General features: G+C 35.1%; 1 protein-coding gene across 1 annotated transcript; it reads right to left on the bottom strand.

Annotated features, from left to right (window-relative positions):
* Positions 1–1,362: 1,362 nt before the first annotated feature.
* Positions 1,363–13,134, bottom strand: LOC126876022 (carcinine transporter-like). Its single transcript, XM_050638933.1, has 11 exons — positions 12,532–13,134; positions 7,593–7,853; positions 7,096–7,291; positions 6,492–6,766; positions 6,174–6,299; positions 5,582–5,722; positions 5,370–5,475; positions 4,534–4,637; positions 4,254–4,468; positions 3,683–3,858; positions 1,363–3,224 (listed from the first exon to the last, which is right to left on the bottom strand). Exons 1-11 carry the CDS (start codon positions 12,585–12,587, stop codon positions 3,006–3,008), a joined length of 1,875 nt encoding a protein of 624 aa, XP_050494890.1. The 5' UTR covers positions 12,588–13,134; the 3' UTR covers positions 1,363–3,005.
* Between the last annotated feature and the right edge of the window lie 1,326 nt (positions 13,135–14,460).

The following is a 14,460-nucleotide window of genomic DNA, read 5'->3' as shown; positions in this document are numbered from 1 at the left end:
ATTTTTTTTAATACAAAGGATATTAACATAATGTTCGACATTCTTCCGAAATTGTTCTGTTTAAATCCAATGGAAAAAGCAGTAAATAATTTATAGAATTATATACAAATTTTAGAAGAAAAATTGATAGATAATGAGTTAATTTTGAAAATGCTCAGTGTTACGACCGTTCGCGGAGAGACGCGGTCGCGAGGAAAACGCGTCAGCGAGAGGCGTAAATTCTCGCTACGATTCGATGAATCGACGCCGCGAAGTAGTCGTTCCCCTGTTTCGGTTAAGATAACAGAGGTGGTTGAATGAATATGACACAGTATAGTAAGTTATATTTCACCGTTTATTCCACAACTTATAACGAAGGCAGTTACACTGGTGCGTATGTACGAGATGAATGAGTGACTGATCTGCGGGTGTGTCTACCCGCTCGAAGGATGTTGACCGTTCGAAGGATGTAAAATCAGTACCGTCTTGGGAGACGATGCTGTCTCGGAGGAAAGCTAAGGATGGGTGTGTCTAGCGCACGGGACCATCGGATTTGTTGGTGCCGATGTTATTTAGGAGAGTGAGGGAATAGGCTTCGTTTCTAATTGGTTAAACGAAGGGTCTCAACCGCCCTCGAGAGAAAGTGGTTAGTGGGAGGACAGTTGCGGCGTACGTGCGAAAAACCAACTTTCCTTAGTTAAGCCGTGGTAGACAATAGTCTCGAGAAATTCCTCGGAAACAGATGTTTGTTTGAAGGACCTTAGCAGGCAAGTGACTCGGGTTTATGACGGATGCTTAAGACTATTGAGGGTACGCCGTACGGAAGAGCGGACATCTGGTGTCCGTCTGGCCCGCGGTGTGTGACCTGGGCCAGGCAGAGAGTCGCCCGGCGTAACATTCAGGTTTAAATGTTACTTGAAACAGATCGAAACTCCGTCACGTGTTCAATTAGAAATAGTAAAATTCTGATTCGCGAAGAGACGCGAATATTTCCAATCTCGTTCCTTTCGATCCTCCGACCTGTTCGTCTTAAGCGCACAATCTCCGTTATACCACCTTTAAACAATGATTCTAGCAACTAGAATCATTCGATCGTTAGAATCATTCGCGTACTTATGAGACTAGCCCCTGCTTTCAGTTACCGATTAAAAAGACATACTATTGTTCGTTGCAAATATCAGCTATCGTTCCTCAAAACCTGAGATTCTTTGAAATATTCCTACGCTAGAGATTCAACTGTACATAATTGTTCAAGGCTACAAGTTAGTTCGATCCTCGTGATGCAATGGATAATAATTCGATCGTCTGGAAAATAATTCTGGACGAAAGAATTCTCATTTAATCCTTGACGGTCGATGATTTTGTAAATCATGTACGATATCGTAATCAGGAATGAATTCTTTTATATTTTTAATCTTGAAATTACACAGGGCCAATACATATTAAGCTGAATCGCAAATAAATATTAAGGGAGTCTTAAGGAGTTATAATATCGACATTTCTTATCAATACGATAGTGATATAATAATGTGATATAGTACAGAGTGTTTCGTAACTGATGATTCTTCGTATTTGCGAGAAAATAAATTTTGAATATGTTTCGTGAATGTCGTGTGAACACGAGTTGACAAAGCTTCAGAATTTCATTCTCTCGAACGTCGTACGAAAATCTCTCGTTCTATATTTTCAACAGATCCTTTCACATAGTATTATTCTGTACCACTGGTTATTAACCATATTAACTAACCACTGGTTATCACAGTATCAATTACCAGACACCCTGTATAATACAGAATATTACTTCAAATATCCGTATAATGAAGCATTTCATTTTCTATAATTAATTATAATTAAGTTCGGCTGTTAAGGGTTAATACATTGTAACATAAGTGATCGTTATCTCCTAATTATAGGATGGAGTTAGATTAGACGTATAACGATGAACGAGGATCATCGAGCATTAATGTATTTAATTATAGAGATATTTAGCAGTTTATTTTTGTTCGGGGGATTCGTCGATGTGTGTGCAAATAAAAAGTAGAATTGTTTCTTATATTAAGGTTTATGGAAGTTTTATTCGGTGAATCAATCTTATGGACGTGAGTGTATACGCGAATATATACGTGAGTGATGATTATGAATACTATGAATAGGTTTCTTCAGATTGATTGCGTTGTTATTGGCACAACGACGAACACTGATCGTCATACGATGGCACGATTTGCTTACAATATTCTTTCCTTTCTTTTTTTCTTCTTCCTAAACCATAGAAACAGTCAATTAGAGTTATTTTTTTTTTAATGTACGTACAACTCGTTTTAGATAGATAAAAGTCCAGCAGTTGGTGCTGAAGAAATTATAACAATAATTTAAAAAGTCTTCAAGCTTGGATTTTATTAATATTGTACGTTATTTAAAATCGTACAAAAAATATAACGAATAGATAAATAATCGTTAAAAATACGTGGATAATCGTTCAAAAGATATAAAACTGTTTCTTTTCACAAAGAAAAATTATCTAAACGTACTATTTTTTTAAATAAGATTTTGTCCAATATATTCCAGTAAAAAATGTTAAAAACATTAAAGGAATCAAAAATTTAAATCTCCCTAATTTATTATTTACGTAATTAATAAATTACGTAATTATTAATTTACGTAACATTTTCGATATTATTCTACGTAATATCTTTGAATATCAAATTAGCACCAACCGCTGAACGATTCGAACGTGCGTAACGCAAGTGAAAATTAGCATTAAAATTATAAAAGCTCTTAAAAGATAATAATAAAAATTATATAGGAACACGATTTCTAAGCTCGCTCTTTTTAGAATTAAGGCTTACAAATTCTTAAACGTAAACGATAAAAATAAAAATTAATGTAGGAGAATAGAAAAATAATATGTTCCGATTTTTTCTCGTACAAAAATCGTCAGACTGATCCGCTTGTAATATTGTTACTTCTAAAAAAACACGAATCCTCCTTCGTGTTTTTTAATTGAATTATTATTAAAAATCAGATAATTATCGTTCACAGGAGTGATAGTGTTGATGTCCATTGAAGTGTGTCTTATGGTAGCAAGGCAACGACCAGAAATGTTGGTCCCTTCCGAATTCTTCGCCTTGCTTGATAGTCTGAGGAAGATTCTGGCCGACAGTTTCCGGCAAGAACAAAACCAGTGCAGCGCCAAAAAAGGACACCGTGCTGATAATGAGCATTGGAAATCCCTCCCAAATTGCAGCCTAATGAACAAATATTAATTTATATGAGCAAAGGTTAAATACCATGAAAATCTGGTCAAAGTATTTCTCATTTAAAAAGTTTCATTAGAAAGTTTCAACCAATATAGTTTCATATCTTAAGTTATTCCATCATTTTTTATTTTAAATTTCAATTTTTTGATTAAAGATCAGTTAAAGAAAAGCGTTGGTTGCAACTTCCAAAACGGGCTTTCTAGAAAGTGAGAAATATTTTGATCAGATTTTTATAATATTTAACTTCTTCAGGAAACAACTTGTTTTAAGGTAAGAAAAAAACTATTTTACATTATCATGAGAAAATTTACATGAGAGCTTTTTCATAATTTCTAATAGCGCTTATTGTATCTTTTGGAATAAATTAAAGAGAAGTTGAACGTGGATGTGCTTAGCGGTGTTTCAAAAATGTTGTAACAACAATAGTAGTATAAATATTTATTTACCGAGTCAGTGATATATGGCGCCAAAGAGTGTGCAACTATTCCGAAAATATGAATGAAAGATACGCCCTGCGATCTGACTGGCGTGGGCAGAAGTTCTGCTGCATACTGAAGACCAACATTGGCTGCCATGTTCAGACAGAATCGCGACAATATTGACATTACTAATTTCGCGAGCACTGGGGAATAAATTAAAAAATACAAAATTAATCCTGGATACACAATACTTGATTGTAAGTTTAATTAAAAATATAGTCCGATCGAAGCTTAACCAAAATTAAATTAAAATTTCACACAAACTTTAAACTTCTATAAATCTCCAAATTCTAGAAAACCAACATATAGAAAATTATTGCTTCTAAAATGTGCACACCTCTTTCAATTTCGCCACTAAATTAATTCCTAATAATTCCTAAATTCTAGTTCCATCAAAATAATTATTTTCCAAGATTAATACCTTCGAAGTTGCCAAAATTCTTTTACATTCATCATCAACTTAATTTCAGATTTTTCTCAATAATACGTCATTATAATCGTTTTAATTTTACTTTAATAAACAGATCGATATATTTACTGGAATGCAGCATAAGTTCAGCGATACTGAGTACACAGGTCATTGCCATCGTGAGAAATCCGCAGAGTCTACGACCCCATCGGTCGAGCAACAGGGCGAGTAATAACCCAGCTGGAAGTTCTGTGGCACAGGCGATCGAGAACGACACGAACACCGAGCTCTGGATAAGTTTTAATGAATACACGTGATCGTCGAACGAGATCAGGGTAAAACACCTACAAGATTGTATCGGTTATTTATGAAGGTTTTATCGCAACATGAACTCGTATCTTATACTTGCCAGAATGCAACTAGAAGAATAGTGTTTCTCGCCAACCGTGGCGTTTTGAACAGATCGAGCAGCGTCGCTGATTCTTGAATTTTGTCCGGTGCCTCCATGTTACTCTGCAAGAATTTATTTCGAGAATAATTAACGAAAGATATAATACGAGTCGTGCCTTTAGCCCTTACACAGTTCAAAATTCATAACACACTGAAAAGAAATTTTATTTTCATTGTATTCGTCATTAATAGATAGCACGAACAGTGGCACTTTGCATTCTGTTTTATGGAATTAGTCGGCATGGCTTTTGATATCGAGATTTATTAATATAATGGGTGGTTGGTTGATTAAATACTTTTCTGATCCGAAATACAGTCGGGAACAAAACTAAGTGGATTAGTGGAGAAAATGTAAAAATTCATTTCAATCATTTGCTGAACTATCTGCATATTATTAGAAGGAAATATAATAAATAAAACTCAAGTATATGAGGCTGATACTAATTTGATTATACTTTCTTCACATCTATTTCCATTAACTATAGCAGCTTATTTTTATCCCCGATTGTACTTGTAAATTGTAAATATTTTATAATTTCTATATAAATTCCCAGATTTACTTCAAATTTTGTACGAGATCGATATAATACCACAATGGAATCGCGACAGTCAAGTTTCATTTCATATTTCATTTTTCATCGCGTTTCATTTTTAAAACCTGTCTATGCATGTTAAAATACATTCGCGAGTCTGTGTGTTTTCGACGTGAATCAAATATATCTGTCAGCACAGATTCAAGTACTGTACCGTATGATTTCGCGTAAGCTTTCTAGAATTCTATTTGATCGAACTTACAACTAATATATCGTAAATACGCGAGTCTGGATTTCTACGATTGATCCTAGCTATTCTCCGTAGTTTCTCAACAACCTTGTCCATCATCCCGTTGGAAACGTACCAGCTTGAACAGAGCAAATACGAGTGATATGGATCGATAAGTAAATTTGCATAAATCTCAAAGCGCAAGTTGAGAATTCGAATAATCGAACGATTAGGAGTTTACTTACCGGGCGTTCTCGGGAAGAATCCACGGTGTGATAGCGACAGATAACAGCGGTATGGCAGTAACGTAAGTAAAATATCTCCGGTTCGCGATATAATAGGCTATCCATGGTAAAATTGTACTGGCCACTGCGATGTAGTTGTAGGATAATTGTAAGATTATAAATATAATTCCGATTTTAAATTAATCCGTTTACTCTGCAAACGTGAATTTTCCGAGTTTGAGCTGGTCCGTATAACAAAAAGCGCTACATAATACACGTGTTTTGCTTCTAACGTATTTAAACGAATTACGTGTTGAAAATTTTGTGATAATTTTCATTTCGAACGAATATACAGAGTGGTTGGTAACTGATGGTACAAGCGGAAAGGGGGTGATTCTACGCGAAAAAAGAAGTCGAAAATATAGAATAAACGTTTTTCGTTCGAGGCTTTGTTTTCGAGAAAATCGACTTTGAATTTTCGCTCGATACGCGTGCACTTTATCGCGTCTCGTTATAACGGATCTCACTGTAGATCGTTGTCTCGATGGAAGAATTAAAAAAAAAAATTTGTATTCTATATTTTCGACTTCTTTCCGCTTGTACCACCAATTACCAACCACCTTGTATAACTCGATTTAAGAATATCAAGATATAACTATCCTCGACGACATGAAAATCGATGAAACGATCTTTAACAATAACAAAATCAATATATTCATCTCTGGTGGTGGCAAAAGCTCTTGAATCAAGAACTCGAACCGTATAGTTCAATCGAGTACAGCAACGTCAAAATTATCTTCGAGGAACAATTCATCAAAAATTTCTCACGCAACATCATCTTTCACGTAATAGAAACATTGACTTCATATTAACGTTATCTCTCGCGTGACTGAAACATTGGCTTATCGGTCGAACCTCTCGCACTTTCTACTTCGTAGAAGGCTTACCGATAATCAGAGGAATGTTGATACAGTTATCGAACGCCAGTCCAGTGAGAAACCTACAGACGGCGAATGACCAAAAACTATTTGCGCTGGCAGTGAAAATGGAGGCAAAAAGGGCGATGCCATTGCAGAACATTAAAGCTGGGATACGACCCTTGTGATCGGCGATCCAACCGACTAGGAAACCACCGATGATGGATCCGCAGAAGAAGATGGCCTGCGCCGTTGATACGAGGTATTCTCGGTCGCATACCCAATCTAGCTAATCACCAAGGTTAAGAGTTAGTCAGCGAAAAACCAGATTCATATTTTTCAGAATATAATTTTAATCCTGCTGCGGTCTTCGAATTTTTATATCTCGATTCTGCTCGCAGTTCGATGAATGAAAGAGTTCTTTATGCTCTGAAAAAAACGTTCGCGTAAAATCGGAACGAGGAATTATCCGTACTAACAATTATCGTCTTATACTTTCTTTAAACTTATGAAATTTACTATAACAAGGTTAGATTAGATCGGAAATGACCCAAAGAACGCAGCAGAAGTGTAAGAATTTCGAAGCATGCGATTCAGACAACGATGTGAATACTTCACCTCAGTTCCTATACTAGGATATGGAATCTGCGTAAAATTATACTCCCATTGAGTACATTTTATCGTTTTGTTTGTTTGGAAGCCCGATGAGCTCAGGCTCTTATCGCTCTTCAACAGCTCTGTGAAGTTTACGTCCTTCCGTTGACATTGTTCGTAATAAGGATAAACGTTCGTCACTGGAATCGCTATCTTAATCCTAAACATCCCATACGATAGATGATTGATCATTTTAATTATTAAAATAAGAACCAAAGTCCAGACAGAGTAATCCAAAAATATCTTGCATCTTATCGTGAAATTTTTCTACAATATTTTCTAATAATTTTCGAAATGTTCGAAAATTCGAGAAATTCCAGAAATCGCGATATCTCGCATATTTTTCACAATATTTTAAAGTCACTTTCTACGAACAATCAAAAATATCGTTCAAAGTTTAAAGGAGCTTTCGTTGCTACGTATATCTCCTTTTCTTTCTTTCCTTCATTATACATACTTACCTCTCTTCTTCGGTGAAATTCGAGTTTACTAATTCGTCTATCCTGCACCAGTGTTCCGTGGGAATAATCGTAATGAAAAATTGCGAGAAATACAGAAACGCGTACGTCGCGCCATAAGGTAGTAACGACAATAACAACAGCCATTGATATCTCCCGTAGTCACCGACATACGGCAGAACATCATCGAAACTTTCCAATCTTGGTCTCAATCGAGTCGCTTCAGTGGGCAATATAGAGTTACTCTTCTCGTCCTTCATTTCGCTGAAACAGAATCCATCCTTGATTTCCAGGCGTAGCAGTATAAAAGTCGTATAACAAAGTTTTCAGTCTTCTAGTCTTTGAAATAAATGTCATTCGGCAGTTCCTTTGATGTTTCACATTCTGTAATTCCAATTACAATGCTCCTTTCCTCTCCCACAAACAGGAAATTATTTTCTGACAGAACGCAGGAACAATCTTACCCGTCATTCACGTTTTCCCCTTCCATAGTTCGAGCAGCAAAGTCTCAATTATGATTTTAGATTTTGAAAGGCAACGGAGATGAAAGAGGAGACCCGATATGCTGATCGAAAGACGTTCGGAAATGAACTGAAAGAACGAGCGAAGTCCGGCAACTGTTCGCTTTGTTTTCGATTCGGTTAAACGTTAAATTAAGCGTAAGTGTTTGCTCGAGTGCCGGTCAATTACTGTGCCGGGAGTCAAGTGAATCGTGACACGCGACTCGTTCAAATTGAATTGCATACGAACCACGCTCGCGAGATCATCTTTAAAAAGGGCTGATTCGGTATACGCGGCGATGTCAACGTGATATCTACATATCTGAGGAAAGTTTCGACGAAAGAAATAGCCTCGAGTGCTGGTTAATGGTGTTCGAGTTATCGTTTGGATATCGATATTATAGATTTGCAAATGAGATAGAAGAACCGAAGGAAAGTTTGTCGACTCTGTCATATTTAATTAAATGCAGGAGAAAAATTGAATGGAATAATTTTCTGATTAATATTGTTTGTTTATTACTCGTAATCCTCTTACCCGGCGACTTAAGGGTGACTTCCGGTTACAGTGCTTAGCTAAACTAAGTTTTCGATCAATATATTGAACTCTATTGGAAAATAACCGAGAAAATTTTAAGCCATCGAAGGCTAAGAATAAATGAAATAATTGAAGGTTTTTCAAACCTGTTTTAACACTAATATCAGGGATATAAGAAGATGGTACTTCTGATGTATCAACGCAATTATTTGATTATTTACCATTCGTTAAAACAGACGGTCTTAGGGACTGAGGTGGTTAATTAGATATTGAAAAATTAAGAGAACGATTTCCAAGTTAAAAGTAAAATAATATATCGATCTTTCGCAAAATTTTTATATCAAATTGTTCATTTTCGTATCAGATAGAGCAAAAGGGTAAACTGATATGTTTACTTGAAAATGGATTCAGGGAAATTAATCATTTGCCAATTAAATTTAAGCGAATACGTGAAACAATATTATCATATGGAATAAACACGGAAACGAAATAGCTGACAGAAGAACCATCGATTTCGAGACATCGATTAGAATGACTAATGTCATTGTCAGGAGCGCTCGAAAGTGGTCGAGTGCTCGAAATAACTGACCTGTTTGGAAAATACGACAACGAGAAACGTTCGTGTCTACGAGCCATCGTGTCTACATAATAAATACTTGCGTGTGTACGTCTATACAAATGGCGGCATTTTTAAAATAAAAAATAGAGTATATTACCCTTGATCGTCCAAACGAAACAATTGCTTATAATTACAAGACATTTGATACAGTACTTTGAGAAATCAATATGCTACAATTTGTTGGAAACATTTAGCTTGCACATAAATTACATATGAGCCAAACTCACGCGACTGATAACGTTACATTGCACTGAAACTGAGGACTCGATCGATTCTCAAAATTCCAAATACAATCTTTTAAATTAATTTTCACTCGTTATCAAGAATCCAATCAAAATTTCTTTTTCCTAATTTATTAGTAACATTCTTAGGTAGAACTAATAATTATCGCTTCTCTTTCATAAACGATTATCAAAGCGAAAAATTAAATTCAGTCTATAGAAGAAAATGAATACAGAAGTTGAAACCCTTACCTGTCACCGAATGATTCTTCTATGTCTAATTAACGATAGTCTCACGACGTCAAAGTGAAACTCCAAACTGATCGTTTCTCGTTGCTCTTTGTTCAAAATATCGATCACGATTAATCAGGCACTACCAACCACATCCACTAATATCACTGTCAGATCGATTAACAGCAAGTTATGAAATTAGTAATTAAGGGCACCCTCGATCAAACCATTTTTCTCTCTCAACGTCACACTAAATCATGTCAAATGTATCTTTCCGTTCCAAATGTCGTCGACGAACTTCCAACGAACAAAATGTCTCAATACACTAAGTTCGATACCTTCGTGTTCTTTCTGGAGATAACCGAAGAATTTTTCCGTTATTGTAGCATTTTCGTTGCTGCTTCTTAATTTAAAAGTAAAGAAATAAAATTAGTTTGAAAAAGCAATTAAAGTAATTCACGTGGGTTTCTTTGAAGACGGCGGAAAATCGATGATAAAACGAAATAGAAATAGAAATAAAATAAAATAAAATCTGCGATTAAACGAATAATTAATACATGTTATTTTGAAAAGGAAATTGGCGATAAAATAGGCGAAAAACAGTTTCTATTAAAAAGGTTATACGAATAATCAACGCAGTTTGCTTCGAAGCAAAATTAGAATTGGCAATCGAGCGAATGATTGACGATTTATTTGGAAAAGTTAGCGGAATCAATGACTAAACAAGCGAGATTTCGTTAAACACACGATTTCCTTCGTAAAGAAAGAAAAAGTAGATTTGTTGATTACACGAATAATCGCTGCAGTTTATCTCAAAGAAGAATGGATGGTCAAACAGGCGAGAAACAAGGTTTCTCCGGGAAAAGAAAATAAAATAGCTGATCGAGTAAATAGTAAATACAATTTACCTTGAGAAAGAAGCAGACTCGAGCGATCAACACTGTTTCCCTCGAAGAAACGCTAAAATTAATGGTCAAACAATCAAAGTAAGTAATTTTTCTCGAGGATAAAGTAGGATCAGTAGTTAAATCAACAAGATTGGTACAGCTTCCCTTCAAGAGACACTATGATCAATATTTATACAGGCAGTCACGGAATCTCCCTTTCGACTGATCCAATCATTGAGTGAAACGATTGTATTCGATGAAATTTTCCTCGAAGATGAAGCAGAGTCGCAGATCCTTACGTAAACGACCGATCAAGTTTCCACGGCAATAAACCTAAATTCCCTGGCTAATTGAAAATATAAAGGAGACACGACCACATTTCCATTTAAAGAAATGCAATTGTTAGTTAAACAACGATAGGATTTTCTTATTCGAAAAGAGAGGAGAAAAATGTCCGATGTTCACGAAGTCTTGTACAAATATGAAGGGGAAACCGGCTCGCGTATCGCTGATATAGAAGCTTGCTTAGCGAAGACGAACACGATACTCGGTGACACGTGTTTGCCAATAAAAAAGGAGAGAATCGAAGAGAAACGGAACCAAAGGAAGAAACGTTGATTGACAGTGGAACCGGCGAAACTAGAAATAGTTTGGAAAACACGATTTTCCGATCGCGAACATCGAGGACCACGTGCTCGCGTTGCCATTGATCGAACTCCATTTAGGTTTGCGGCAAATCGTCGCAACAGCGACGTTGGTAGAACAGAGACACAGAGTTCTTCTGTCTCACAAAAAGCAAGGTGCATACATATGTATTTCCTTGTTTCTCCAAAGCATAGTGGCGCCACGCCGGAAACCGGTTGTCCGAAGCCAGCCAAAGTTTTCAATGGTGTTGAAATGAATTGTATTGTCGTCTTGTCGCGTACTAAAATTGCGATATATGGACGGTGTTAAAAATTGACGTTGAAACACAATTGATTTTTGCAATTTAAATAACGGATGTATTGAAACGAATTCAGTGGATTTTTCAGGTAAATTTGTCGTTTGTTTTGCCGGGTTTGATCTTGGATCGACTTTAGTATATTTTTCATATTTAATTGAAATGGGGAATTGCGTTATGTTATTTGTTGATACTCTGTAGGTTAGAAATGTTAGCATGTTATTTATGAATTATGTTATTTTAGAATTAATATGTAATGTTATTTAATTATGTATGAATTATGTAATGTTATTTTAGAATTAATATTTACAAAAGGCATAAATGTAATTGAATTCTAAAGAGGATTAATTAAGAATGCTCAAGCTTTTTGTGAGATTGGTTTTTTCTTGCAAGCTACCTCTATAAATTAGACCTCTCCTGAAGGGACACGTAGTTTCGTCAACCGGTTTCTTCTAACAAGATTCGTAGAATTAGCTTTTTGCGAAGGGACTGATTTATGAATATTGTTTCTTCTGAAAAGACTGCTTTGTTACCATAAAAAATCAAGGACAGGTTTTCGTAGTTTATATTCACCGAAATATTCACACACACAATAATTTCGAACAGTACGATTAACAAATTACTAGATATGTCTGTACAAATTTCACCTTACGCTCGAAGATACAAGCAAAGCGAAAATTAAATTTCCAAAATCAAATATCAAGAACAGTAAATAACTATATGCAGAATATTCTTCTAGCGAAAGACAGACAGTCTCTACTCACTATGTACATACGAAGAGAAAGATACACACTACATTCCAAACACATGTCCAAACACAGGAATGACCTCGTAACTTACATAACACCACAACTGAAGAAATTACACCATATAACATTGAATGTGACGGATGTAATATGGCACATCAATTATCGAACAAAAAGTTTCATAAAATTCAAATTAAAAGAAATATGGGATCGCGAAACACACAACGGGTGTGCATAAGTTATGTACGTAACTTCCAACTTACACACATGCAATAGGTTTAACCGTTACTGGCGTTGATAATAACAGAAGCACAGTCATGGATCCGTTACCATGTCTAGCGTTGTTTCAACGAGTTTCATTCCCACTTGATTTAGTGTCGCTCCTAACCGCTGGTTCACGCAACAGAGAAGGATAAAATGAACCGCGACAGATATACAATTACATACTTACGTACTATATGGTTCAAAGTCTATAAATAATATTGTAGACGGTATAATTAGAGGCCTTCTGTACTATTTCCGCACGCAGTAACGTCCTAAACGTATACGCGGAAAACTTTAAATCGTAGCACAATTGAAGCCAGAAGAAATTTTAAAGTGAGCTAAAAAATGAAAAACAAGCCGAAGATTCAAGAATAACAGAATTACACTGGAAACTCTATTTGGTGGGGGGAGGGAGGGGGGTGCGTTTGAAAATCGATCGCGTATTACGCGGTAGGTAGTAGTTGACTGATATGATTGGAGTAATAAATGTCATTACGGATTATTTGATATCACTGTAACTTTTTGAATAAAATTCAATGTCAAGATTTATTCATTATCGATACTTATCTTGTTTACAGTAGATTGCAGAATCGAGATATTCTGTTCGTAATTTTTTATGAAAATGTTCTTCGCTTTGATAAAGAATTTTTATTTTTAAAATGATATAAATGTGATATCTCGACGATATAAACGATGCTTTTCTTTATCTGTATATAAACTAAGCAACTTCTAGTTTTATAGATTTTTACACAAAGTTCGTCAAAATCATACGTAAGAAATATTTTCTTTAGATCTTGTACCGATTTACTGAATTACATATAGTAAATCATTTAATAACTAAATATAACTAGATATAAGTAATTATATTAAATAACAAACGGGATCACAATATTGTTTATGGGTACAGAGACCTTAGAAAAATTATGATCGTAGTCACGTAATTACATTGGTTCCTCAAGAATCCTGTCTACCTTGATAGATCATTAAGCAACGTGACTGGAATCGCATTGCGTCGTCGAAGGAAAATTTTTTATCTTTACTTTGTTGTATGAAAATGCTTTCACTGACTGTGTAGAGGTCGGACTGAGGGAAATCTGTGTTCGCTTCTGGTTTCCATAACAGTAGAACGATGGATCTTGAATAATAGATACATTTCTGTTATGTATTATAAACACGTAACTAAAGAGAATTCCATAATATTACCCAAAAACAGTTCATTCAATTTTAATTTCTGACTAGAAGAGACGAGAAATTTGCTAATGGAAAATTTTCATTTTTAAAATGCTTTACATTTATTAATACTCTTTTTTCGAAAACGATACTTATCGTACCATCTAATACTCAAAGATCAAAGCCTATCACAGTTTTCTGTTCCATCTTTCTTAAATGCTTAAAATATTAAACCTAAATTTAATATTTTTTATCATTTTATTAACACGAAATCTGTTATTAATTATTTACTGTAATATCGTGCAAATATTTCAGTCTTCATTTTGCCATACTAATACATAATGATCGTGATCTATCTTGATCATCTATCTTTTCCAAACTGATAATGTATTCCTTCATGGAATTTACCAGTTTCACTTCCTTATTGTTCATTTATCACCTAGTATCGGTAACAGATTATGTTATACGTGTTTCGTCGGCAAAACAAACAGAACTAAAGGATCTAAGAATCGCTCAGTAAGTAACAATGCGATTATGGCTGATTTCAGACAATCTGCGGCATTAAATTTTCTCACGTTGTCTCGTAACGATCGTGATTTTCCTTCTGATCCTTCAGATTAAACGTCCTTGAACATCGTTAACTAAATCATGAATTTATAACGAACCCCATTTTTCATTATTTTTTAACAAGATTCCAAAAGATATGAAAAGTAGACAAAACGGAGAGTTTATCTGAACATAATATTTATCGAATAAAT

This window comes from Bombus huntii, unplaced genomic scaffold (assembly GCF_024542735.1).
Source record: "Bombus huntii isolate Logan2020A unplaced genomic scaffold, iyBomHunt1.1 ctg00000061.1, whole genome shotgun sequence".
Taxonomy (NCBI): Eukaryota; Metazoa; Arthropoda; class Insecta; order Hymenoptera; family Apidae; genus Bombus; species Bombus huntii.
Note: the sequence above shows the minus strand (reverse complement) of the source record. Positions and strands in the feature narration are given on the sequence as shown.